Raw genomic sequence first — 27,540 nt, forward strand, 5'->3', positions numbered from 1 at the left:
ACATGGGGATACTGGCTCACATCCTTATCAGCCGGGAATGAAAAGTAGTACAGCTACTCTAGAACACTTGTGCAGTTTCTCATGAAGCTAAACATACAACTACCATATGATCCAGCAATTGCACTCGTTTATCCCAGGTTCCAGAAACTTATTTTCGTACAAATCTATGTTAACAGCAGTTTTATTTGCAATCGATAAAAACTAAAAACAACTCAGATGTTTTTTTGATGGGTTAAACACACTATGAGCATCTAGACCATGCATACTACTTGGCAATAAAAAGGAGCAAATTATTGACGCACAGAACAACTTGGATGAATCTCCAGGAATTATGCCAGTTGAAAAAAATCAGTCTCCAAAGGCTACATCCTGTATGATTCCACTTGTATAACATTCTTCAAATATCAAAATTACAGAAGTAGGGAACAGATGGGTAGTCACGGGGGGGGGGGTACTGGATGGCAGGAAACGACCACAGGAAGGATCCTTAATAGCGATAGACATGTTCTGTATCTTGACCATGTCAATGTCAATATTCCAGGTGTCACGTTGTACTCTAATTTCGTGAGATGTTTACCTTTAGGGGTGTATTGTAAACTCCCAGAGTTGATTTTTCTTTTTTGTAATTGAAGTACTTATTTGAAGTGTGGTGTCAAGGCTTCCACAACAAAGGCTTCATTTCAAAGAGAGCTAATTCAAACACAGGGCCAGTCACAGGACCAGCAAAGAGCCTCCCCAACTGAGGTCCCTTTTGTTTTACAGACCCTTGCTGATTTAGGTAACAGGTTAGTTGGGACTGACGGGTCTTGCCTTTTTCCTCCTGTTTTTTTTTCCTATGTTTTTTTTTTAAAAAAAAGATTTATTTATTGATTGATTGATTGATTGATACAAGCACTGGGTATAGTCAGAAGTGCGGGAGGGTGAGAGAATTCACCAGAGCGGGGAACAGAACAGGCAGACTTGACGAAATACACTGCTGAGGGGAGCAGCGGGCGTGGCAGGAGAGGTCTGTCCCACCATGTTGGACCCTCGCCGGGGGCCGGGGATCAAAACGGCACTGCAGTGGCTGCAGGCAGCTTCGCAGCCCAGCGTTCAACCGCTGCGCCACCAGGGGAGGCCCTCTTTTTCTGTGCTTTAAATCCCCACTCTTAGATTTTGACTGTGCCAGTAAAGAGGAAGTCCCAAACCCTAAAACCCCCATCCTCAGCCAATAAAAGCAGGACCCCAGGTCTCTCTCTCCCTTCCCCCACCTCATTTTGGCTCAGGTATGCTGTGCAATTTCCGGGTCCTGTAAGTAACAAACCTTTATTCTTTTCAATTTTTCCTGCTAGTTATTGCTGAAGGGCATCTTGTAGTCATAATTACCCGTAGGGTTGAACTAGAGGTATGTGAACAGGGGGAAAACTTAGGAGAAACTTAACTGGATCCAGGTGAGTGCCCCAAAGCATTATCTAGTCTTTAAAATCCCATCACCAAGCTAAGACTGACAGAGTCAGGGGAAACTGGGTTAAGGGAACACAGAACCTCTCTACACTATTTCTTACAACTGAATGCGAATCCACAATGATTTTGAAATAAAAGTTGAATTATAAATCACATGGGAAATGATTTGGCAGTTTCTAAGGAAGCCCTCGTGACGTTGAACCTATTCTGAGATCTAGTCTTTCTCTATCCAAGAGCGTTGGGCCATAAGAAGATTTAAACAAGAGTGTTCATATTAACCTCTACTCATCATAGCTGAAATTTGAAACAACTCAAATGTCTATATGCAGGAGGTGGATAAAGAAGGTGTGACCTGCCCATACAATGGGACACTTCCTACCAGGAAAGTAGAATAATCAGCCTCTGCGATAGGCTATAAGTTAATGCCCCAAGCAGAACCATTGCTTGTCTACACAGGGTATCTTCAGCAAGGAAGGGAACTCCCAAGGATAGAAAACCACCTCTTCTTGGTGAACACCCATGTGTACAATTGCGGTGCGAGTTCTTTCAGTCACAACGTGGGCTTGATGGTGTTGCATCACATCTCTATGAACTGTCCATCTGTTGTAGCAAAGTGAGGTAGTGGGATGAACTTTTTTTTTTTCCAACTTTCACTTCTCTTATTTTCTACAGGACCTGATACTATTTTATGAGGATGAGCCAAAGCCACTTCTGCCGACAGTTCCGCCTTCCACTGTCTCAACAGCTACACGGTTGTCAGAAGGTCAAGCCGACGTTTGTAACCTCTGGGATGCAGGTAAATTGGTTAAAAACTAGGAAATTTACTCAGAAGCATGGGTTAGAAAGACTGCACAGGAATTGTTTCTTGTTGGATTTTATTTTGTGAAATAACGCAGCAATGACTTTAACCTTGATCATGAGGAGCAGGACTAGCGTGGATAAATTCAACCCACATGACCCTATAATCTTATTTTATCATGTTTCATGTTTTTCTTTATCTTGCTTATCCGCCCCCCCCATTGTTCTGTTTCAACAGTTAACTGTAAATCTTAGATCTTTTACAAATTGTTGAAAAGAAGAAAAATCAATTTTAGTTCTTTTTCTGATTTTTATTAACTTTGTTGACATTTTCCAGAAGCAAGCATTAGATAAAAGATGCATGGTATTCCGCAGATTGGTAGTCACATCTTGAATAATTGGCATTAGAGAAAGGCACCATACAAAATGATCCAGAACTTACCTCCAGTAAATGACACTGTCAGGTTCCACCTGACTGGGCTGCCAGACCAAAGCTGATGGGTTTCTGTTGAGCCGCCCCTTCCTGCTCTGTTCTCTACGAACTTTCAGTTTTCAATACATTTTTCTCTTGATTTTCTCAGAAAATAGGATGAAATAGCTTTTGCCAAGATGAGATTGAAGCATTCTTTTTAGTATCTTTCATGCCCTTATAGACCCTTGCTTTTGTTTATCCAGAAAGCCTTTCCCTGGCCACAGAGGGGGCTCCTGGTGTGCTGAGCTTCATTTCTCCCCCACTTTGGCCTAGGCATGTCAATTTCCCTCTTATATAGAGCCCCAATATCCAAATTATAAAACTGTAGTTTACTAGTATAGATCTAGTTTACAAGTTCATGTTTACGTTGTTTTCCTATGAAGCCAGTCAAGAGAATGATGAGGATATTTTAATAGATGCAAAACCAAGAAGTTGTGGGTAATGGTGATATGAGTAGCACAGCGTGGCCTTATTCACATGGATAATGAGTTAGAAGTAGTTACGATTTTTTAGACAGCTTGCTTTGTATTCTTAGGATAAACTTCATGTCAACGGAACCCGCCCCCCAACCCCGGCCAACATTTTTTAAATAGACTTTATATTCTAGAGCAGTTTTAGGTTCACAGAAAAATTGAGTGGAAGGTACAGAGATATCCCCATGTGACCCCTGCCCCACAGGGGCTCAGCTTTTCCCACTGTCTACACCCCACCTCTGTTGCAATCCGCGACTCTACATGACACCTCCGTACAACTTAGACCATAAGGCTTTAAGGGTCACTCTGAATTTGTATATTCCTTGGATTTTGACAAATGTCTCATGACGTGTGTGCACCATGGATGTATTGTACTATATTTTATGTGCTCTGCTTGTTCATCCCTCCCTGCCCCCAGTCCCTGGCAGCCCCTGATATTTTAACTGTCTCCATAGTTTTGCCCTTTCCAGAAGGTTGTATGGTTGGAATCAGTCTGTGACCTTTTCAGATTGGCTTCTTTCACTTAGTCTTTTGCACCTAAGCTTTCTCATGTCTTCTCCTGGCCTGATTGCCCATTTCTTTAGTGCTGAATAAGATACAAGGGTTTCTGTCCACTCATTTAATGGACATCTCGGTTGTGTCCAAGCTCGGGCAATTATAATTAAAGCTGCTATAAATAAGAATTTATGGATATTTATAATCCTTGTGGAGGTTTTTGTGTGGACATGACCTCCCCCTGCCAGCATGTTGATACATGTGAGACTGAGCATAAATGAGCAGCAGATGCAGCGTCATAAGAGGGACAAAGGCACGACACATGTTACCTACCCATATCGCTGGGTGAGGATTCATCTTGACTGGAGAAACTTCCCTTACTCTTGAGTCTGTTTTCCCCAGTCTCTCCCTCACACCAATCACAGAGATATCTTGCTGAATTGTAGATCTTAGCACATTTCACTTCCCAGTTTTAAAACTTGCAACAGTTCTCTTCTGCCAGTAGGTTAAGTCTAATTTTTAAAACACTGTCATCTAAGATCTTTCATAGTCTGGTCCTACCAGCCTTCTTGGCCTTGTTGCCCAAGCCCGCCAGTACTCACAGCACTCTGTGACCTTCTGAGGCTGTGTAGTTTCTTCTCCTTAGAATGTCTTTGTTCTAGTTGCTTTGGCTGTGTACACATTTCTCTAAAACTGTGGCATAAAATAGCCATTTATTCTCCTCATGGAGTCTCTGGGTTGGAACTAGGACAGTGCACAGTGGGAATGGCTTGTCTCTGCCCCATGAGGTGTGTCTGGGCTTCTGCCCAAGAGCACAAAGGCTGAGGACCAGAGTCCTCTGAAGCCTCCTCACTCACACGTCTGCTGGTTGTTGCTGCTCTTGGCAGGAGCCTCTCTCCCTGGGGACGAGCTTGGGCTTTCTCACAACGTGAGCCTGGGTTCCACGCATAAGCACCCCATGAAAGAAAAAACCATATTTATATTTTTTTCTATAATGTACTGCAGACTTTTTTGAGTAGTAAATCATTTTTGTAGCATAAGCATTGATGACAAGTCCAGGATAAATCTCCATCGAATCAGTTGTGGCCCAGCTACGTGTATAGATGTGTTCACATTTGAGCAACTGTTGAGTTTCTAGAGGACCTTCCTGAGAAGATGTGGGTCAAGATAGGTTGGGAAGCGGACTCTGAGTAACAGGAGCAACATTGGCAACCCGTTGGGTCTCAGGCCCTGGTGTGCTCAGAGTGGCTCTGGTTGATGGAGAAAACACAGACGATAATTAGGTCTCTTTTTCGACCTTCAGGATTTACTTGAGCGATTAATCAGTTGGAACCATTAGCAAAGCAGAAGGGGGAGGAAGGATTATGAGGGTGAAGGGTAAATTATGATGGGTCTGTTCAGTCCTAGGGTGACAGCATTTGCATTAAGAGGAGTCTTTGGGCCATTTTCCAGATGTTGTTGACAAAGATTCAAAAGCTCTTTTATTTTCATTAGAGGCACTGGTCACGCATGGTGGTAGGACTGGTAAGGATGACGTGTACTCTCAGGGTAGACCCTCATAGACAGGTATCAGAGCAGCTTCTCTTTGGAACCCCCTGAAGCTCCTTTGTTCTTTGCCTGATGGATGTGTGCTCCCACGACAGAAATGCCCCGGTCTGCTGGGAGCAGATTCTTACATGTACTTTTCTGAATTTCTGTTGGTAACTTCTGTCCAGTTCACTCATTTATCCTGTTAACAGATGGTTCTAATGTCCATGTTATGATTTTGGCAACTTTTGCCCAAGCAAGAATAAAGTAGGCAAGTCACCTGTCACTGCATCCTCTGTTCACTGCCTCTTCCTTGCCTGACCCCGCCTTGGGCGCCCAGGTTGCTGCTGTGTTCGCTCGGCCTGCGGAGCATGGGGGTCCTCACCCACACCCTCCTGCCATTCGGTCTTTGCCTCACTTGGATCCCATTCCTTCCCTTCACTCTGCGTGACCACTCTGGAGTTTTATTCTCCTAACCCCTTGATTTCCATTGTAGTTTCATTAGATATGTTTATATTACTCTAAACAATATATTATTTTGTTTTACAGGCTTTAAAACTATCTAAGTGCATTCATTCTGCATTTATTTATTTATTTATTTTAAATATCTGTCTTTTTTTTTTTTTTTTTAAAGATTTCTTTGTTTATGCAAGCACTGGGTACAGTCAGACGCACAGGAGGGTGAGAGAATTCACCAGAGCCAGAGAGGGGAACAGAACAGGCAGAGTGATGAGATACACTGCTGAGGGGAGCAGTGGGCGGCAGGAGAGGTCTGCGTGCCATGTGGGACCCTCGCCAGCAGCCGGGGATCGAACTGGCGCTGCAGATGCTGCGGGCAGCTTCGCAGCCCAGCGCTCAACGGCTGCGCCACCAGGGGAGGCCCTCATTCTGCATTTATATTTCTGTGACTTTCATTTATTACTCAGTGATGTCCTTAAGACTCAGCTCTGTATGTTGAAGGTTGTCATTTATTTTCACAGCTGTATAGTATTTCATGTATGCATGTTGTGTAATGCATTTCCCTGTCCCTCTAGACTACCGCCATCAATAGTGTGTCAAGTTTTTGTATCACAGACAGGGCTGTTTATGAACATATTTGTTCAGGACTCTTGGTTCGCATGGACAGGACACATACCCAGAGGTGAAAATGGTGACTGTTCAATATGAGTATCTTCAAACTAGATAATGCCAGATTGTTTTCTAAAGCTCTAGTTGCTCCGTGTCCTCACTAACCCTTAAAATTGTCATTTTTAAAAAGGAAAACCAACCACACACTTTGTATTTTGTTGTCCTGCCTTGGCATACTGGGTAGAGTCTCGAGTCAGTGCTGAATGCAAGTATGATCAGGTGCTCCCTGCACTTGGTCTGTATCTCAAAGATAATGATTTCTCTTTATGACACAATTGCCATTTAACAGGTTTACTAGATGCATTGTCACAGCTCTCCACTCCTAATCTATTAACAGCTCATCCTGAATACACATTGAGTTTTCTCTATTTTTAGCCTCTATATTAATGGTTATAGGTTTTCTCCTTTGAGCTGTTAATTTTGTAAATTAATTGATTTCCAAATATTAAAACAACCTTAAGTTCCTGAAATAAACACTGTTAGACTGTTGCTGGGTTTGATTTGTTGATGTTTTCTTTAGGAGTTTTACATCTACAATCTATGAGTGAAATTAACAGAATTGCCTTTTCTCATATTCTCTGTCATGTTTTGAAACTGAGATTTTTGCTGGACTCATAAAAAGAGTTGGCAACTATTTGTATCTGGAATAGGTTGTGTGTGGTTGTCTGGGCGGTGATGTGAAAATTGATAGGGTAATGTGTAAATTCACTCATGGTGCTGGCAGAGGGCAGCAGTGAAGGGAGGCAGATTTGTGCCCAATATACTCTGTGCCTCCCTGTGAAAACAAAATAGTTCTCCCTTTATAATGAAGAAGCCTAAGAGAATCAATCACACGGGGGGTATACCCTAATGTGCTCCCAGCCAAAATTGCACAGACGAAACAGGCCTTCAACTTTCCCAGACCTCCTCTCCCCCCTTCTGCACACCCGTAGCACCAGGAGTACTTACTGCTTTTTTGCTTAGCAAGTCCAGTTCGTATTGCATCACTGGAATGGACCAGTATGATGATTTGTGGGATATCAAGAAAATCCAGGCCTCTCTGGTCTCCGTTCAAAGAGACACAGCAGAATGACATAGCCGCAAGGCAGACGGGAAAGGCATACTGTTGTCCTTGCTGTAGCAAGGCTGCTGCTAATAGTCTCTATTAATAGGGATTAAAAAAACTCACATGCAGGCTAGTGCCTGCGCACTGGCTGCCAGGGCCCATGCTGATTTGCTCTAGTAAAGATGCCACAGCTGGGCCTGCAGCTAAGACTGGCATCACCACCCGACTGCATGTGCAGACATCTGCCGTCGCTCTCCACCATCCACCTGACTTTTCAGAAAAACAGGCAAATTATATAGGAATGTGGGGAATCACCACTGCTACAGTTTTCAAGGTGGCCTAATCGTTGTAATCTCCCCAGCAAGAGTTGTTTTGGGTGAGGAGGTGTAAATCTAGAAGCTTTCTTACCTGGTCCTCTGACTGTAATTGCTTGACCTCCCCGGGCCATGCAGCCAAAGTGGGGATTCTGCCGGTTAATAAGCCTCTCTACTCCCATTACACATTCTCGAGACCGTGGAGTAACTCGAGGTAGGTCCGTGGTTTTACTGGACTGGTGATGAGATGGTGCCTCACCAGGACTCCATGTGTCACCTGACTTCCATAAGCCCCAGCCCAGTGGGCTGCAGTGGCAGTGCCGGGCCCTGGGGATCAGTGTGAGGTCAGAGCCAGCATCTCACAAGACCTGGGAATGCCGTCGTGTCGCCTTCCAAGTGCCGTGTTGCTGTCGTGACGTCCCGGGAAGGCCTGGGGTGAGATTACTGTGCACACTGTAGTGCCATAGCATCTTCTTTCCCTCATTCGGGACGTTCTGGCTCTGTAAGCTGGTTTAGGAATTGGGAAGAGGCCGTGAGCTCCCATCCTGGTTCGGTTTCCGCCGCTAGATGCCAGGCAGCGCCTCGCAGGCTGCCCATCTCTGTGCTGTAGGGACTGTGACTCGTCACTGTCATTGCCCCGATGGCCAGAAGCCCCCCAACCCCACATCACACCCCTGAGGCTTGTTCTGGTCCACGTGCCTAGCTCGTCCCCAACAGTTAAGCGCTACCTTCTGTCTCCCACCCCGCAGGGTGCCGTGGTTCCCATCAAGATCAGGGAACCGGGGCCTCCCGGTGGCGCAGCGGTTGAGCGCTGGGTTGCAAAGCTGCCCGCAACCTCTGCAGCGCCGGTTCGATCCCCGACTGCTCCCCGGCCACCAGAGGAGGGTCCCACCTGGCGCGCAGACCTTTCCTGCCGCCCGCTGCTCCCCTCAGCAGTGTACTTCGGTCCTTCTGCCTGCTCTGCTCCCCGCTCTGGCTCTGGTGAATTCTCTCACCCTCCCGTGCTTCTGACTGTGCCCAGTGCTTGTATAAATAAATAAAAATAAATAAATAAATAAATCTTAAAAAAAAAAAAAATCAGGGAACCCAATCGCATCGCTTCTTCCCTGCAGTCAGCCCCAGCCTGGGGCGCAGGCACCGCGAAGCTCTTCAGTGACGCCGATGCCCGGCGGTCTGCATGACGGGGTCTCTACCCGGGCTACTCGGCCGCGGCTGAGCACCATGGCCTGACAGATCCGCCCGCCCATCGCATCTCCTGGAGCCTCTGAGCCGCCTGTATGGGGTGAAGCCCGTCCATGTGGTGCCCTCGCTCACCCTCTCCCTCTTTTCAGGTCCTGCTGAATGTTACAGCCCAGGGAGAGTTTCCCGGACATGTGGAAACTGAAATCCCGCCGCCGCCACCCACACCCCCTGTTCCCCATCTCTGCGTTCTTTCTTCTGTGGCACCTGTCATTATCTGACACATATTTATTTGATTTCGTAGGAGAATAGTGGGATCCGGGGGTCCCCCGAGCACCCGCGCCTGTCTCACAGAATCTGCCGTTAGCACAGCGCCGGCCTCGGGCTCTGCTCGGCCACTGCTGGGCACACACCCGGCTTTCCGAGCAGCTGGGTAAAATTTTTGTCTGCAGGCTCGGAGCTGGGCACGTCTCCTGCGTGTCTTCCATCCTGAGGGCAGCTGCTGTGTGGTTTGCCATTTCTCCACAAGGACCTTCGTCTCAGCCGCCAGGGCGCGGCCGACTGTGGGAACGGCAGAGGCTGTGAACACAGTGACTGTGTGCTGGGGTGGGTACTAGGAAATCCCATGAAACCTTTTTTAAACTTAATCGTTCCTTCTTTTTTACTTCCCAAATACAAGAAAATATGATTCATGCATGAAAAACAGACGTAAGTGAAACCACTACAGACTTTCGCTGAAAGGATTCAGCAGAGCAGTGCCATGATCATTTGCAGTGGAAGCCCATGAGATAATGAATGACTAGAAGGCTGGTAACTTCACTTAAGCTGCCACCTTTTATTCGTCATGCAGTGGCCAACTTTTCATCCTTGTGATTACCAAAGAGGTATTAGGAGACCCTGACTTTTGCATTTTTTATGAATTTTAGGTCAAGAAGCCATTCATTCAACCTAAGTCCTTGCTGCGTCCCTAACGAGTGTGCGCATGACAAGTGTGTCGTATACTCTCGACGTTTCAAATTACAAGAATCAAGTGTAATCGAAACTAAAGTGGCAGGTTCTATATCAAAATGACTGTGACCTCTCAGGGGGCTAAGTCTCAAGCTGACTTCATCTGTGTGAAACCTGTTTCCAAGAGCAAGACCATTATTCATCCTAGAAATTATAACTTTACCAGACTCCGACACGTGCCAGGCGCTGTGTAAGTGCCAGCCAGCCGGCAATGAACACGGCCCCTGCCTCTATGTCTGGAGAGCTAAACAGCCCTGATCAGTCTAACCAGACAAATGCCTACTGTGCAGAGAGAGCCAGACCAAGTGAGGGGAAGAGGAGCATATTTTGCAGAGTGGACAGTGAGAGACCAGGAGGCAGGGTCCGAGGAAGCCTGGCTGGCCTGAGGAAGGGGGAGAAGTTGAGTGAGGCCTTAGGGTTGAGTGATGCTGGGAGAGGCGAGAAAGGTAAGCACTATCTGCCAGTAAAGGTGCTCATGTAACTTATTGTCCAAATGAGGACATTTTTGAGCTGAAAGGGGGCACGAAGAATATACCAGGTTAACAGATGTAAACCCAGGGCTTCGTGGGCAAAGTGGCTTTACCGTGGCCTGACTGTTGTTCCCCCACAGTCCCTGTGTTAAAAACCTAATTCCCAAGGTGTTAGGAGGTGAGGCCTGGGAGGTGATGAGGTCAGGAGGGTGGGACGCTCACGAATGAGATTAGGGACTCAAAAGAGACCCATCGTGCTCCCTGCCTCTTCCACCACAGGCGCGCACGGTGAGAAGTCAGGGGTGTCCATGGACGACGGTCTCAGAACCCAACTGTGCTGGCACCGGATCCCAGACTCAGCCCCCGGGACTGTAGGAAATAAATTTCTGCTGTTTGCTGTTCTTTCACTCCAGCAGCCTTAACAGACTAAGCCAGGCATGGGTTGCCGGCTCCTCCTAACGCCCTGAGGAGTTTCAATTGTGTCTGAATAATGCTGGGGCCTTTGACGTGTGGGGGGCAAGGACGTGACATGACGAGGTCTTTGCTTTAGGAGGTGGCCTGCGGACGCAGTGGGAAGACGAGGGAGAGTTGGAAGAGCAGTCAGGTCAAAGCAGAACTGGAGACGGAGGATGCTGAGAAGCTCTCCTCAGGATAAAGTGCCAGACCTGACGCGTTGAGCCCGCCTCTCCGGTCTGCCTGCCCCCACCCACCTCCTCTCACACCTGCCCAGGGCTCCTGCGGGCGCTCAACCGGTCATCAAAGCCATGTTTCCTCATGCTCTGCTTATGTCACTTCCTCAGCTGAGAGGCCCTTCCCTCGCTCCATCCTCCACGCTGATTCCCTTGTCTGGCTTCTGTGCGTCCTTCGCATCCAGCTAAGATGCTGCTTCTCCCAGGAAGCCTTTCCCCACACACCTAAGGCAGGGCTATTGCTCGCCCCAGGCCTTCAGGGCACTCTGCCTGCTCCAGATTGGCCTGATTCTGCTGTATTGTCGTCCCTCATTATCTCCCTGCCACCCGGCCTGCTGGGCTGTCACTCTGTGGGAGAAGGTCTCTGTCTGGCTCGTCATTGTGCTCTGCCTCTGATGGGGCTTGGCGCATAGTAAGTGCTCCTTTGAATATTCGACATGCCTTAGATTGAATAGAGTCATCCTCGCAGGCTCTTTCTGTGTTTTTCTGCATATACTTCAAGTGTCTCCAGAGGCGATTCATCAGGTTTTTAAAAGAACAGCATGAGCAGCGCTGCGGGGGTACGCCAGGTTCACCTATGAGGCTCACCGCCAGCGGAGTCTTCTTTTGAAATTTTGTAGAATTTTCCTCATCCCCAGTTGACACTTGATTGTTATACTAGTTAAAGAGTCTGTTAAAAAGGAGGAATTTCTTGAAATGCGTAGAATTTGCAGTAAAACGGCCAGCAGGCGGGGAGGGAGTGTGCGGCCTTGGTGTGGGCCCAGGCCTTGTTTACGTAGGGGCCCTGCCTGTCACTTCAAGACTGCCTGAAAGCAGGCGCCACAGGACAGGAGCCCAGAGACACAGCATGGACGACACCCCCAGTCTCTAGATGCTGTCACTCAATTTAGTGGCTTTGGGGGAGAAGAAAGTCTGGGGGCAGAGGAGGCTTGAGGGCCTCTCTTGGGGGTTAGAAGAGGCAGGTGAAGAAAGAGCTCTCAGAGGAAACCCCTTGGAGGCAAAGGGGGTGTCCTAAGCAGCCTTGAGTCACGGGTGTGTTGTTTTTAAGCCGGGACCTCACGTGTGTCCAGAGACGTGGCTGTTTTTCTATAATTCAAGATAATCTTAAATTTCCTAATGAGAGGAAAAAACAGCCTTCCTTACTCTGTTTCCTCAGTCCTTTCTGGCGTGAACTCTGTCAGTTCAGGATTTCCCTTCTGCCCTCCTCCTCCCGGGATGACGTCAGAGTTTCAGGGACCGGCTTGATGTCTCATTTTGGGGCCTGCGGGAACCCCTGCCCCCACCTTGCCAGGCATTTCGCCCCCTCACCTCTGCTGTCTGCTCTTTCGTGTCCACATCTCTTCCTGCCTGTGCCCACCGGCCCTGTTGTTAAATTATCGGGCCATCCCCTCCTCCCTGCCCTCATCGATGGTGGGACCCTTCCCTTCTGCCATTTTCCCACACCCTCCTCACACCTTGGGAGCCACGGCGGCTGGCTCACCTGCTCCCTGCCAGCTCCCGCTCTGTTCTGCTGCTCCATCCTTCCCTGCCCTGTGAGGTAGGCAGGCTCGGGGTCCTCATGTGTCGCTTGCCTTTCCAGCTGGGAAATGAGCAGACGCCCCCCTTCACCCTCAGAATGAAAGCTGCATGAGGGAAAGAACTGTCCTCTGTGTTCACTTCTCAAAGCTCACCGCCCAGAGGAGCGGCCGGCTGACCATGGGCGCTCAGAGCCCCTTGCTCGGTAGGTGGGTGACAAGCCCCTCCTGGTCTCCTGGCACCCACGGACGAGCCCTGCTCAGGCTCAGGGCATTGGCCTCCCTCATCAGAACCTAACTCTTGCTGCTTCTGTTGTCTCCCTCCCCAGAGGATTTCAAATTGGAGGTAGATGCATGACCAGTATGCTTCCCAAATCCCCTCTATCACAAGCTAATCTGCCCTTTGTCTGTTTGTTTTTAAGTCTATACTCTGGACCCCTCATGGAACTTCCTGGCACCAGGCTTCCTGTGGGGGGCTGTAGGAGGGCGACCTGCTCCTTCGTGTAGCAGCCTTTCACCCTCATGCACACAGCTTGTCTTACTGGATATTGGATGGATTAAAGGCTGTTAGGGTATCGGAGAGAGATGTGCAGAAGCCTGGGGTGTCCTCAGGGTAAAGGTGGCGTGAGAGAAAGAAGGCGTGCTCAGGATTGTTGGTTCTTAGTTGAAACAGAATTCTATTCCGTAAAGGCACACGATTCATTCATTTTGATACTAACAAGGAGTGTTGCTTTTTGTATTGATTGCACGTTGGAGGTGCTCTCTAGAGCCCAGCTTAGTAAAATAACTCTCGAGAGTCAAACGCAGAGCTGTTCATCTTTTTATAAACATAAAATATATATCAACTACTAGATATTTGCTGCTAAATAGAGTCAAGTTCTAGGAGGGCAGATGGAGGTGTTTCTATGATGGGTCAGGCCCTGGGGGCGGCATGGAGAGGCGGTGAGTGTGTCTGCCCTCGAGGAGCTTCTGTTCTGGTGCAGGCAGGCAGCCGGCAGTGAACAAATAAAATTACGATGGATTGGAACTTGTGCTATGAGGGAAACAACAGGGAGCATGAGTAAAACGGAGAGGGGAGTGTAGGCCTTAGTTGGGGTAGTCAGAGGAAGCCTCTGTACACACTGTTGTGAGACGAGAAGGCTGAAGAAGCCGGGGAAGGAACATTCCAGTGGAGGGAACAGCAAGTTCAAAGCCCAGGAGCTGGGAAAAGAGATTATTATGCTCCTGTTTCAAGGAGGCAAGAAAGACTGGGAATAGTGCAAAAGGGGAGAAAGAAGCAGGAGATCAGAACAGGTAGCAGGATTCAGGGCCTGCTGGACCCAGTCAGCCCCTGGGGAGGGCCACAGACTAGATTCCTGAGTGTGGTGGGGGCGTTTGGAGCAAAACAGAGATCTGATGCTGTTGGTAGTTACTTCAGTGTGAATGGAGAAGTGATTTGGAGGGATCTCGAAGCAGAAAGGTCCCTGAAGAAGCTGCATAGACTATCCAAGAATCATGACTGGGGTGGCGATGGCTGTGGGGAAGAAGGGGGGCGTGAGGTACATTGTGGAGTTCAGTCCTCAGGGTTTCCTGATGCTGGTTATCAGTGTGAGGAAGAGGGCGGACGCTGACAGCACCGTTTGGTTTCTGCCTGGGGAAGGGAGTGTGTGAGGTCTGTTTACTAAGAAGGCGAAGATGGGTGTAGAGCATAGGGTTGGGGGATACATTAAGAGCTTCGTTTTGGAAGCTATGTTTGAGGTGTCTGTGAAACATCGACTTGAAATTCTGTTTTCTGCAAATATTGAACATTATTGCACTGAGGCAACTGAGTTGGAACTTATTGCTTTTTCCTATTTCTTTAATCAGTCTCTTTCCTTGAGACACCAAATCTGAAAAAAAAATTCTGCCCGGGCTGGTTTCTGGATGATATGGTATGTCTGCTGTGCATTCCAGAGATCTGAGATTCCATTACCGTCGAAGCGCACAAGCCTTGAATGTAGGTCATCACCAATGTGCCCAGTCCCTAAAAAAATTCTGAGAGAAATCTGTGGTTCTTCTTTTGCCCTCATTGTTGATTATAGTCCAATATGTGCAAGCTACAGCTTCATTTTCCCTGAAGTTAGCAGTTTTAACAAACGGTGACTATGGTACTTGATTTTTCCCTCTTCATATTACTCCCTTCCGTACAACAGCATTGAGGCTGCACCAGCGGACTGGGCAAAGCAGACAATGCGTGACCTAGTTTCTGATAGCCTGATTAGGCTCCTGCAAATGTTCTTTTTCCTTTTACTTTTATAAAGATATTATGGCCTCGTCTCGTGTGTGTGTGTGTGTGTGTGTGTGTGTGCATGCGCGCTCATGTGCATGTAGGATGACAGCACCATTGGTGTGGAGCTTTGCAACAGATGTTCCTTCTGTGCCGTGGATTGGCTCGGTGTGGCCTCGGGTTAAGATGAACAAAGGGCCAGCACAGGGACACACTCAGTAGCTCATGCTAGCAAAGGTTTTGAATAAACATAGACTACAAATGTGTTCTACTTCCTTGGAGGTATTTGACTAATTTAACTTAGCAAAGAAAAACCTAGAAGAGTACTTACTACTTCAATAATAATGGTAATAATCACCCATTTTTTGCTACCTAGAAACTGGGGGGAAACTGTCATTTAGACATGTTCAGTTACTAAATTGTGACATTTCTATAATAATCACATCTTAACTGTCATCTCTGTCCCTACTTTGTGGGCCCTGTCAACTGTTGCCCGCGCTGTTAGGAAGCATCGTCAGTGCCCAAGTCTCACTCCTCTCCATCTGCCTCGTCATCTCCTCGGTGATCTGTGTAACACACACATCTTCAAAACAACCTTTAATGGCTTTTCATTATCTGCGGGATAAAAACTATACTCTGACTTCTTACGTTTTTGGCAGTGTGCTGGACTAGATATTCTGAAGGTCCCGCTGCTATTAAAAAAAAAAAACAAAACACCACTAGATTCTGGATAAAAGATACCTTTTAATACATTGTTGGGTTCATGGAGCTACAGGAAATCTCTAAGGGCAAAACAGAACAAAAACAGTTCAAACCAAATAAATCCAAGAGCTGAAGCCTGATTAGAGCAGGGAGCTGTGAGTGTAAAGGAATCAAAAGGCAGGTTTCCTTGAAGTGAAGGCCAAAATCAGCGTCACTATCAGAAGACTAAGCCTTGAGCCTGCAGCAAGGGAGGCCCTGGGGTGGAACCTCAGACTGTGCACGCAGTTGGAGCAGTCGAGGAGCCCATACTGGCTCTCGGTCTGCAGTCCTGGCTCCTGTCAAAGCCACAGATCCTTCCTGGAGGGAAGCAAGCCTGGCTTAGACCCCCAAGATTCTTACAGATTAGCCTCAGCCAAACATGATGTCACGATCAGTGACTGCCAAAATCACTGGGGAATCAGCCTGTGTGACTGAGGCTGTCTACAGAGGCAAACAACAGAGTCAGCCTCCTAGGGTCTGTTTGGTACAGAATACCAAAGTGATGATGGACTCAATAAGGGGCAGATGACAGATTGGAAAAATAACTAAATAAAACTTTCAGAAATGAAAAATAAAATTATTTGAAAGTGAATGTGGGTGGATTTAATAATAGATTAGATAAAATGAAGTGAGAATTAGTGGATTGGAGTGTGCAACAGAAGAAATGCCTGAGAATATGGCAGAGGCCAAGAAGTTGGAAAACATTAAAGAAAAGCTAAGAGACAGAAATGATAAATAACATTTAGTACAGGCAGTAGGATTCCCTGAGTAAGAGAATGCCCATGTAGATGGTGTTTGATGAGATGATGGATAGAATTTTTCAGAATCAATCAAAGACATGAATCCAGAGATACAGGGGCATACTGTATGCCAAGGGGGATACACAACTAAGAAAATGTGCAGGCTCACATCATAGTGAACCTGGAAAAAAAAAACACAACAGTTTATCTATGACAGAGTAACAGAGCAGGCTTCTCCACAGCAGCATTAGAAGCCAGAAGCTAGGAAGATTTTCTGTTTTCAGAGAAAGTGTGTCAACTAAAGTATATAAACATTTAAGAAAAAGAGTGGAGTGGATGGACGCTTTTTTAAAAAGACACTTCAAATAACCAAAAAAATGAATAAAGGAACTTTACTGAGGAAGAAGGACGAGGTTCTACAAGGAAGATCTGAGGTGCAAGAGGGAATGGTGAGCGACGAAACTGGTGGACACGCAGGGCCACGAAAATAGATGTAGTTTTAAATAAGTAAGAACACAGGACTTGTGGTTTTAGAGAAAGAACTAAAATGCTAGGTAATGACTATATATAACTGAGGAGGAATAAATTAAATCATGGGCTTCTAAAGTATCTGCGTAGTTCAGGAGGTTGGTTAATATGTGTTAACTTTCACTCTACCAGGCAACACTTGTTTATTGGGAGGTTAAAATAGGAATCTTGCTGAATCTCTTTAGCTTTCGGTGTTGATATCAAGGTATCAGTTGTCAAGTCCACATGTGAGATTTTTAAAGGAAATGGATGAAAACCTGCTCTGAGGCTCTTGAGCCCACCCTTACCACATGGGGCTGGGGGAGCGGGGCATCTCACAAGGGGGCACAGTGTGGTGGAAGAGCGAGGGAGCTATTCCCTGCTGTGAGAGTCTCCCCCCTACGCCTTTGTTGGTACAGGAGGAAGACTGCTCCTCGCTAGCCCCCACCCCAGTGAGAGAGACTTTGCACTATGTTCCCTGCCTTGGAGAACTTGTGCCTGGCTCAAGCCTGGAGTGTGTCTTGGCCTGGAAACTGGAGAAGCTGACCAGGAGCTTTGTGCTGAGGTCTCCGAGGCCTGGTGCAGGGTCTGGCTTGCGCCCCGCCGTTGATCAGAGCAGGGCCTGTAAGGGAGACCTGGTGGTCATCTTAGGCCTTGTCCGAAGGGGCTACCTGGGGGCAGGAGAGGCTGGCAGCCTCTGAGGACAGTGCTACCACCTGCTAGCTGGAGAAGCAGCCAGCCCAGAGCCTAGAGTTGCTCCTGGCTTATCTATGTCTCTTATACCAGCTGTCTTCAGCATAGACTCCCATCACCTCCACCTGGTCCCGCTCTTGTCTGCCCTTGTCGCTTACGTGGGTTATTGAGGTCGCCTCCTAATGTGACCCTGCTCTCCCCTTGGCCTCTCTTCACATGCAAACCAAATTATTTGATTAAAAACAAACCAACCACATATCCTTCCTTTGCTCAGAGGAGACGCTTCCCAGGGCTGTGACTCCCAGCCTCCTCTGACTTCTCTCCCGCCCCCTCCTCCCTCGCCTGTTCTGCCCTGGACCTGCTGATGTCCCCAGGCAGGCCCAGCACCCTTCCGCCTCTGGGCCTCCACACTCCGCCCTGCCCCATCACAGGCTTTTCTGTCTCACCTCTTTCCGTTTCCAGCTCACAGGTCACCTTGACAGGAAGGCCTGTCAGCCCTCGCTGGCACCAGCGGCTCGGCTCACTCCTCCGGGCGCTCCTCGACCCCTTAACGCCTCGGCGTCCCCCAGAGAACGTATCCTCATCTGACTTGCTACATGTAATTACGTCTTTAATTGTTGGTTTCGTCTTTCCTTAACCATACTGTGAGCTCCAAGAGGGCAAAAGCTTTGTTTCTGTCCCATGTTGTATTTTTAGCACCTCGTGTGTGACACGCAACCTAATAAATATCGCCCGAATGAATGAGAATAGGGAGGGAAGGGCACTGACGGGAGACTAATCACTCCTCTTGCCACCAAGATGCCCTGTGGCGTAGGAGCTGAAAAATTTCCACTGGGCAGAGCAGTTGAGAGGACTGGGGGACAGGACAGCTTCGGTGAAGAGGTAGGAAGGGAGGCAGGTGAGAGTGTTCTGAGGAGTTGAACGGGAAGGAGGAAGTGAATTCAGGGCCTCCTCTCTCCCCCTGCCCCACGGCCCCTCCCCAGCCCCTGTCTTCTTTCTCTTTGCTCCCTGGGCTGTATTTTAAAGTAATCTCTCTGTCCCTAACCCCCACTTCCCCACTTTCTCTTCACCTGGGGTTCATCTGCTGTTTAAATCCACCATTTTTAGAATTTCCACTTATTTTTCATTTTTAGAAATTCTCCTTGGATCTTTGTCAAATCTACTTGGCTTTGTTTTTATAATCGCAGGCCTCCTATTTTCAAGTTCTTATTTCTGGAGACATGAAATGTATCTATGGTGATCGTGTCTTCTGTCCCGTAGTCCCATAAATTACCCCGTCTAAAGGCCTTTTGGGCCCTGCTCTTCTGGCTTCCCTATTTTCAGGCCCAGCCCATAGCATGTGATCCAGCCTCAGTGTATTGGCTGCATAGATGAGTGAATGGAAGTATGTGGAGGGTGCTGGAATGGGAAAAAAGCAAGCAAAACATTATGGATAAATTATAATACAGTGCTATAAACCACACGATAAAAATATAAGCCAAGAGCAATAAGCCAGTCCCTCAGCGCTGCTGGGGGAAGAGAAATGGGTGTGGCATTGCACGAACTCACTACTGTATTGTCCAGAGGGGCACACTCACACATGGAGGTGAGTTGGTGCATGTGAATCAGTGCATTCCTGCTTCCTGAGAAATAGCCCTTGGTCTAAATTCACAATTTAAATGATGTTTAAAGGTTTGTTGCAGTGTTGTAGACTTAAGCATGTTGTAGACTTAAGCATGTAGACTTAAAATATTTTACTCCATATTGAAGTAAAACAGTTATTTGTGATCTGTCCATGTAGTGGGGAATGTTCGAGAATGGTGACTGTGTCATCGTCTTTCCTCAGTGCACTGCTTCTCTTCTCAGTCACCACATCTAAGAACTGGTGCCACAGAGGCAGGCTCCACACTTGGGGTCTGCAGATACAGGAACGGGGGGAGGGCGGGGCAGGGAACATACCTGCTGCGTTCAGGTTCCCATCTGCCTTGGTCAGGGCCACCACAGCGCCCTTGGTCACGACACCAGTGACTACGCAGCACTCGCTGTGCAGTCGCTCCATTTCAGCATTTCCTATATTCACGTCAGAATGAAACCCAGATCCAGGTTAGCTTCTGTGTTTACTCTCTTGGAAGCTTTTATTGTCTTAACAAGGATTGGCCTAATGGTCACAAACTCAGGCACCTCAGTTGTTCAGCTGGAGCCCACGCTGTGGACAGAGACCAGCTTCCGTTTAACCCCAGCCCAGGAGGCAGGATGCACTGGCAGAGGAAACCATCACCGCCTTTCAAAGACATTTTCACCTTCAATTTTCACCAAGATCCTCTATTGAGGGAAATTGTAGATTTTTATTATTGGTGGAGGCATAATTATGATATAAAATTTAATAATGAGTGTCCTGTACATATTTTACAACCCACTTATTATGTTCCATTCCCATGGCTTGTCCCACTTAGAGAGATTTCTAAAGAACGGCACCTTCAAATGTGTCCATATGCTAATTTCCTATGAGAAGTGAAGCCATTATCTCAGATTTATATTGAAAGAATTAGGAAGCATCCTTGCCATATTTCAAAGCCATGTTTTCAAAATCTATTTTCTTGTTTTAATGCTTAGATATAATATACAGCACAGTAGTTATTAGATATAATATGCAGTCCAGTAGCTATTAGATGTATAGCACAGTAAAGTATGATATATGGCAAAGTGAAACTCCCAGAGCCTATCATTGTATACACACGGGTAACCCAGGCCATGGGGAGATTATCCCTCTTCTAATTTACAATGATAATTTGGGGTTTCGTGTATATTCCATAAGAAAACCGTATTGAGATTTTTATGTCAAACATGTTATTTAAGTTTCCCATTCAATATCCATTTTCAATTAGTGGCTTGTCTACTTTAAACCAACATATTAATGAGCAATTCAAATCACCCCTCTGTACTAATAATTTATAACTGTGGCCTGTTAACAAAATGGCCTCATTATCTTCGGATCCTATTTCCTTTGATTAACGTAATTACTAAAGTGGAAGCTCCTTCCGTTAAACTCCAGAAAGATGCGTTTTGGCAGCCATCTTTTGTCGCGCTTGCCAGCCTCAGCTCTGTCGCTGTAATTGGATACGATGTGTGACACCAACAGGAGCATTTCTCACAGCAATAGCTCTGCTGGAGTAGAGCGCCCATTATTAGATTCACCATGGAACGGAATATAAAATAACATGCGATGCTTTTAGTACCTGAAACAAAGCAGTGGAATTAATGAAAAATGAAAGAGTTGCCAGAATAGAATGTTGCTCTCTGTAGGCAAAGGCGCTTAACTCAGAATTCGATCAGAAGTTCTCTTTCAAAAGTGATTTCATCACCTTCTCCAGATTAGCAAAAACCTTCGCCCTGCCTTCACGAGCACAGCGGTTCTCTTTTGTCCTCAGGCACAAAGCATCGAGGGTGTTGATTTTTCTCCCTTTCCCAAGCAGCTAGTGATAGCCCGTATTGAAATGTGTAGCCTGATGTCTTACACAGGGAACCCGCTTCTTCCTAAAGATAACTATCAGGAATAATCAAGCCAGCTTAATATGAGCGACGTTTCTAGGTCCCGCTTGGCATCGCCGCGTGCCTTAGCAAGTGGGCAGCACTATCTGGTCAGCACGGCTGGCTGCAGTCGCTTCATTTACCGCTGGGCTTCCTGTCCCGGACTCTGCTGGATGGATACTTGAGAACAAAGCTCTCTGACATTCAGGTTTAAATTGAAAGAAAATGAGAAACCAGATAAAGCAAGCCAAGGAAATTAATTTGCTCTGTACTCCTCTGCTTTTTCAGTGGGATTCAGAGAAATCCTCTCCCAGAGAAAGTAGCGACGCCTTCATGGAACAACTGATTTAGTGTTTACAAAGGGTACATTTGTGTGCTTCCTGTGCAGACAGAGAAAGACAATGTCCGCTGCTGTTCTCCATCAGATCCCCACAAGTTCTCATGTACCTCAGAAAATTTTCCACAAATGCTGTTCATTCTTTACATGAATCCAAGAAAAGATCTACCTCAGAGCCCCCCCGAGAGAAGATCAACAGGCACAGACACCCAAGCAGTGCGTCCTTGCTCTTCCCTCCTTGTGGCCCTGCCTCTCTAAGGCACGTGGCACAAGCATGCCTTCGAGGGCACATGTGGCAGCCCCGAGGTGCAGCTCGGGCACCGCTCGCCAGAGAGCCATTGCAGCTGCTGGCGACGAAGGGCTTGGTAGAGCCGGTTCTACCAAACCTTTCATTCCCCTCGTGAAAAGCATGCAGGAGTAGAGTCCAGGCCTGGCTTCTGGTCCTCCTCCTGCCTCTGGTCGTTGTGCAGTCTCGTGGCAAGCCAAGTCACGTGAGCCCTGGGAGGTTCGCGTTCTCGTGTGTGTCACGAAGGGTCTGATCAGAACACCCTCTCCGGCTTCTCTTTTCCCGCAGCTGGGATTACTTTAATGAGTGATCACCCAGATCGTGATTCCTTGAACATTTGTGAAATGACTATCGGGGGCTCTTCTGGCCGCCGTCGGTTGACAGGTTGAACAGGAGGTGTGCCCTGCAGCCGTGAGGACCCTGGAGGTGACAGAGCTGCCAACCAGAGCTGATGACAAAGCAGAAGCAAGTTTGGCTGTTGCTGTCACAGAGCTCAGAGAGTGCCCTGCACATTGTGTTCTTAGTAAAGATGTTTGTCAAATGAATAAATAAATTTGGAATAATGAAATAAGTGAAAAATATGAATATTCGCAAAAGCAAAGAGGGGTTCATTTCAATGTGGAGGATAAAGATTTCACAAAGGAGGTAGTATTTGAATTGAGTTCAGAAGGATGAATCCATGTTTATAAAGAAGAAGCATAGTTTCAGCTGAAGAACTCACACGAGTGAAAACACAGACACCGAAATGCATGTCCGCCTAACAGACGTCGCCCTGGAGGGTGGAAGTCACTTAGCTACAGAGAGGAGCAAGAGCATTTTGGGCCAGAGGACCAGTCCGGGTGAGGCGTGCGGCCCGGAGGGAGCCTGGTAAACTTGAAGGACAGAAAGAAGCTAGAGCGGGCCGTTCCGCTTCCAGAGAAGCAGCAGTGCCGTCAGACCGCAGACGTAAATGCGGACTGACGAATGCAGAGCCTTGTAAACCGTGTTAAGTGGCTTGAGGTTTTGGAGAGAAGTACATGACCTGGTTTTCATTTCAGAAGGTCGCTCTGGCTGTGCAGTACACAGTGAGCCGTGAGGGCGGGACAGGTAGGCCGCTTAGCTGTGGCAGCTGCCACAGCTCCCGAACAACCTGAGTGAGTCACTGGGAAGTCGATGGTCATGTTAATAGAGGTAAAACTCCCACCCAAGGATGAGAAGACAGGACAGTTAGACTTCCCTGTGCAAAGACAGAGGCATATATTTGGGGCTAGAATTGAGCAGAAGTCGGGGCTGAGGGTGAAACCATGTGAGTCACGTGCATTCGGGTGAGAGAGCTAATCCTAGCGTGAGGGTGGCAATAGGTGACGCCGGCCCAGAGTTGGGAGAGCAGCAGAGAAAGGGCTCGAGGGCAGACTGCTCACTTCCCAGGAAGCAGAGCCCCCTCCTTGGAGGGGTCAGAGGAGAGCCAGCAAAGCTCAGGGCAGCGGCCACCAAGGAAATGCATTTGAGGAATGTCAAGATTTCCATTTCCTTCTTCCTCATGAGTCTTGTAGTTAGGGTTCTGCTTCCTCTCTCCGTTTTCCTTTTCTAACAACTTACTGACTTCGCTCATCTTCTGTTGTCTTCTTCCGCTTTCCCCCTCGGGCTATACTTTCCTATTCCCCTGTCATTTCAGTGGGCTTGAGGCAAAGGCTGTGACCGCTCCGTATTCTCCTGCCCGCCTCTCTGCTGCTCTGCCCGCCTCCGTTGGGCCCTTGTTCAGGCTGAGTACATGGCAGCCCCAGATGTGCCAAAGATTCGGCCCTCCTAGGACTGAGAGTCGTTGAATAAATAGTCCACATTCCTGGTCCTCGCCGTCAGCGCTGACCCGCACTTGTCTCGTGGGTGACCTGGCCACCAGCTCACGCCCCTGGCTTTTGCGCCGTTTAGTTTGCGCCCCTCTCCCTCACTGGTGCTCCTGGGATCGCTGCCAAATCAACTACGTGCATCTGGGTCTTTCTGCTTTGGGAGAACCCAAACTAAAACGTGTTCTGTTTACCCTGTTGTGCAAATAAATTCTTTTTTGCCCCGGAAGAGGTCTATTTGCTCCACTCTTTTCTTTATGTTCGCTCATCTTTTGAGAAGCTTCAATCGTGTAGATGTTGTGAAATCGAGCTGGTCACTGTATTATTAGTGTTGTTAAGTGTTTGTCATGTACTCTCTGTGTGTACACATGTGTATGCAGGGGTGTGTGTGTGTGTGTGTGCATTCCTTCTTTCTACCCACCGATCCACCGGTCTGTACAGAAGCCACCGTTGATCTTACGTCGGTGGACAGTAGGACCTGTGACTTCCTCTTCTGTATGTGGCCAGAGTCTGCCACAGTGCAGTGTAAACAGTTGGTGCTCAACAAGTACTTCTTGATCATCTTTTAGGCATCACACACAGCATGCATCATTATGCACAAAATCAGCATATAAAATTGATGTTAGATAATTTATCAATTAAGGAATGAATACATTGAACAAATATTTGTATACCTCCTACATGCAAAAAAGCACGGTGGATTATAGGAATTAATATGATATGTCACCACATATAATTAGGTGAAAAAGACAAGTTTAGGGCCTCCCTGGTGGCGCAGGCGGTTGAGTGCAGTGCTGTGAGGCTGTCCGCAGCCTCCGCAGTGCCAGTTCGATCCCCGCTGGCCTCAGAGCAACCCACATGGCGCGCAGACCTCTCCTGTCTTGCCCGCTGCTCCCCTCAGCAGTGGATTTCGTCAGTCTGCCTGTTCTGTTCCCCGCTCTCTCTCTGTCTCTCACCCTCCCGCGCATCTGGCCTGTACCCCAGTTCTTGTATAAATAAAATAAATCTTTAAAAAAGAAAAAGGACGAGTTTACCAAAATAAGTTTTATTTTGGAAAAGGGAAAGATTAAGATGGAATGAAAGACATGATTGAAAATCGTTTCCAGAAGTAGTAATTATTTAAGATGGGTCTTGAGAAATTGGTGGGATTTAAGTAGATAGAGCAGGGGGAGGGTGTTGTGGTGTTGGATGCAGGGTGAGAAATCAATAGTAATAAAGATACAGAAACAAGAACCAATGTGAAGAGTGAAGATAAAGGTCCCTGAATGAACGTGGCCTGTGTGAGTGAGGAAGAGAATGGCCTGACGAGGGCGAGTCTCCTGTCGAGTAGCTGTAGAAAATGAGCAGCGGAAGGGCTTTACAACTCATGGAATTTAGACTTAGTCTCCAAAACAAGAGGAGGTTTTTGAAGAATTTTTGAATACGACTATAAATAACTACAGTCGTGATTGAATTAAAGAAGATTTATGTGGGACATTGATCAGAAAGAGCAGGGTGGGGCAAGGCTGATGGCAGGAAACCAGGACGAGCTCCCTTCTAGAACCTTCAGGTCTCTTAAGCATTCTGTTCAGGTAAACATTTTCCTGTTTTCAATCATTCACTATATCTAGGATCATTGTGATTTATTTAGGATCATTATTTATGATTTGTCATCTTTTCTTTTGAAAAATGAAAGTGCATTTTATTCATCAAAATGTTTACCAGTTTACCAACAATGACATAATTCAATGAAAAATAAAATAAAATAAAAGTCGAAGCAGTTAGAAGACCACACGGGCCCTGCTCGGCCTGGACAGTCAGGGTGAGCGCTGGGCCAGAGAGCCTGCCATCTACTCTGTTTTGTTGATTTTTTAGGTCTTTTTTGATTGTTCTTTCATAATTTTAAAATTTTATACTAAACATTAAAGTGATGACTCTACAATTGACTTTATACATTCCTATTTTGAGATTTGGATTGTTGTTATGAATATTTTCATCAGAAAGTCATTGTTATTCTAGATTACCTTAGTTTACATCTGACTAAGTTTTAGGGAGATTTTACCATAGAAAACCACTTTTTATTTTTTTTCTTTTTTCTTTTTTTTAAAGATTTATTTATTTATACAAGAGCTGGGGTACAGGCCAGAGATGCAGGGAGTGAGAGGATTCACCAGAGACAGAGTGGGGAACAGAACAGGCAGACTGACTGAAACATACCGCTGAGGGGAGCAGCGGGCGAGACAGGAGAGGTCTGCTGCACCATGTGGGTAGCTCCCTGGCTGCCCGGGGATCGAACTCGTGCTGCAGAGGCTGCAGATTGCTTCATAGTGCGGTGCTTAACCCCTTGCGCCACCAGGGAGGCCCCGCTTTTTCTTTTAAAAACAGTTGACTGTAGGGCCTCCCCGGTGGCGCAGCGGTTGAGTGCTGGGTTGAGAAGCTGCCCGCGGCCTCTGTGGCGCCGGTTCGATCCCCGGCTGCTCCCCGGCCACCGGAGGAGGGTCCCACATGGCGTGCAGACCTCTCCTGCCGCCCGCTGCTCCCCTCAGCAGTGTACTTTGGTCCTTCTGCCTGCTCTGCTCCCCGCTCTGGCTCTGGTGAATTCTCTCACCCTCCCGTGCTTCTGACTGTGCCCAGTGCTTGTATAAACAAAACAAACAAACAAACCAGCAAACAAATAAATAAAGCATGCCTCTATTAAAAAAAAAAAAAAAAAAACAGTTGACTGTAGAACTGAAGTATCCAGAGGGTGGGGGGTGAGAACAAAGGGAAAGGACGACCGTGGTGTACTCTGGGTGACTTGGTGGTGGGTGCGCTGTGGTGACGATAACAAAATACCAGCAGTGATGGACGCCAATGGAAAAAAGTAGTAACAAAAGTTTCAACCCTCTAGATAAATAAATAAATAAAATGAAAGTCAACGGAAAAATATTTTATTAAAATTCTCTTTTAATAAATGCTCTTATGTAAATCCGGCCACCTACACACATGCTGTGGGATACTGTGCCTCTGGTGTTCATTAGGAATATATTTCTTTTTTTTTTAAAAAAGATATATTTAATTTATTTATTTATGCAAGCACTGGGTACAGTCAGAAGCGCGGGAGGGTGAGAGAATTTACCAGAGCCAGAGCGGGGAGCAGAGCAGGCAGAAGGATCGAGGTACACTGCTGAGGGGAGCAGCGGGCGGCAGGAGAGGTCTGAGCGCCATGTGGGACACTCACCCGGTGGTCGGAGAGCAGCTGGGGATTGAACCGGCGTTGCAGAGGCTGCGGGCAGCTTCGCAACCTAGTGCTCAACCGCTGCGCCACTGGGGAGGCCCCCATTAGGAATATATTTCTAACAGAACCGAACTTTTTGCCAACTAGACGTTACTTGATCATACACAAATTAGGAATATTTTAGAAGTTATTTTCACCTACCAATTTTGTTTCACTATGAAGTATTAAACTGTATTAAATTTAAGAAAGCAAAAGCATTAATTTTTCTTTATTCTTGCACTTCGGTTTGTCCTTTCACTCAATCACTCAACAAGCACCGTGCAGTGAGGTGGGGAGGGTCACTCACTGGGCTCCAGGCAGCATGGGCACCACAGATAGTGGCTGCATGGCGGGGAGTGTGGTAGGAGAAAGTGGTCCTTGACTTGAATTTTACAAGATTTTTCTTTGGGGATGAATGGGTTGGACAAATGGAATTCCTGGTAGAGTTAGCGATAGAAGTTTCTTGAATTGTCTGCAGCACACTGCTACTGGCAGGTCTTCAGTCCAGGCTAACCTCCAACTGGCAATGAAAATGGAAAGGAGGCTTTTAGAGTCCAAGAAAATTTGGTTTTCTTTAATAACAGAGCCTGAACGTGATGCCGTGGCCTGTCCACGTATGTCATGAGTTTTGTCACGACGTGCCCTGTGATAACCACCCCACGGCGGAGCTCCCAATTCCTGTAGCAACTTCTCTTTGGGGAGTTTCAAAATTATGTGGTCTGCCTTGTGCCCTGGCTCACCTGCTTATGCTGCTAATGTCACTCTCTCTTTGTCTCGAGAATAATTGCCAGTCCTTCTGCCTCCAACTTCCAATGAGACTCTTGAGAGCAAGAGCTCGCTCTAGGCGCCGGGCATGAGTTGCATCTAGAAA

At 47.1% G+C, this 27,540-nt stretch overlaps 1 protein-coding gene across 3 annotated transcripts in view; it reads left to right on the top strand.

Annotated features, from left to right (window-relative positions):
• The window catches only part of ENTHD1 (ENTH domain containing 1), an 80,620-nt gene that overhangs the window by 38,134 nt on the left and 14,946 nt on the right, over positions 1-27,540 (top strand). For all 3 annotated transcript variants that reach the window (XM_037515212.2, XM_037515211.1, XM_054696025.1), the window contains exon 5: positions 2,116-2,239. In XM_037515212.2, coding sequence (XP_037371109.1) covers positions 2,116-2,239 — 124 coding nt within the window. The remainder of the gene's footprint in view (positions 1-2,115; positions 2,240-27,540) is intronic.

Source organism: Talpa occidentalis, unplaced genomic scaffold, assembly GCF_014898055.3.
Source record: "Talpa occidentalis isolate TD23 unplaced genomic scaffold, MPIMG_talOcc4v2.1 talOcc4.16, whole genome shotgun sequence".
In the NCBI taxonomy this organism is placed as follows: domain Eukaryota; kingdom Metazoa; phylum Chordata; class Mammalia; order Eulipotyphla; family Talpidae; genus Talpa; species Talpa occidentalis.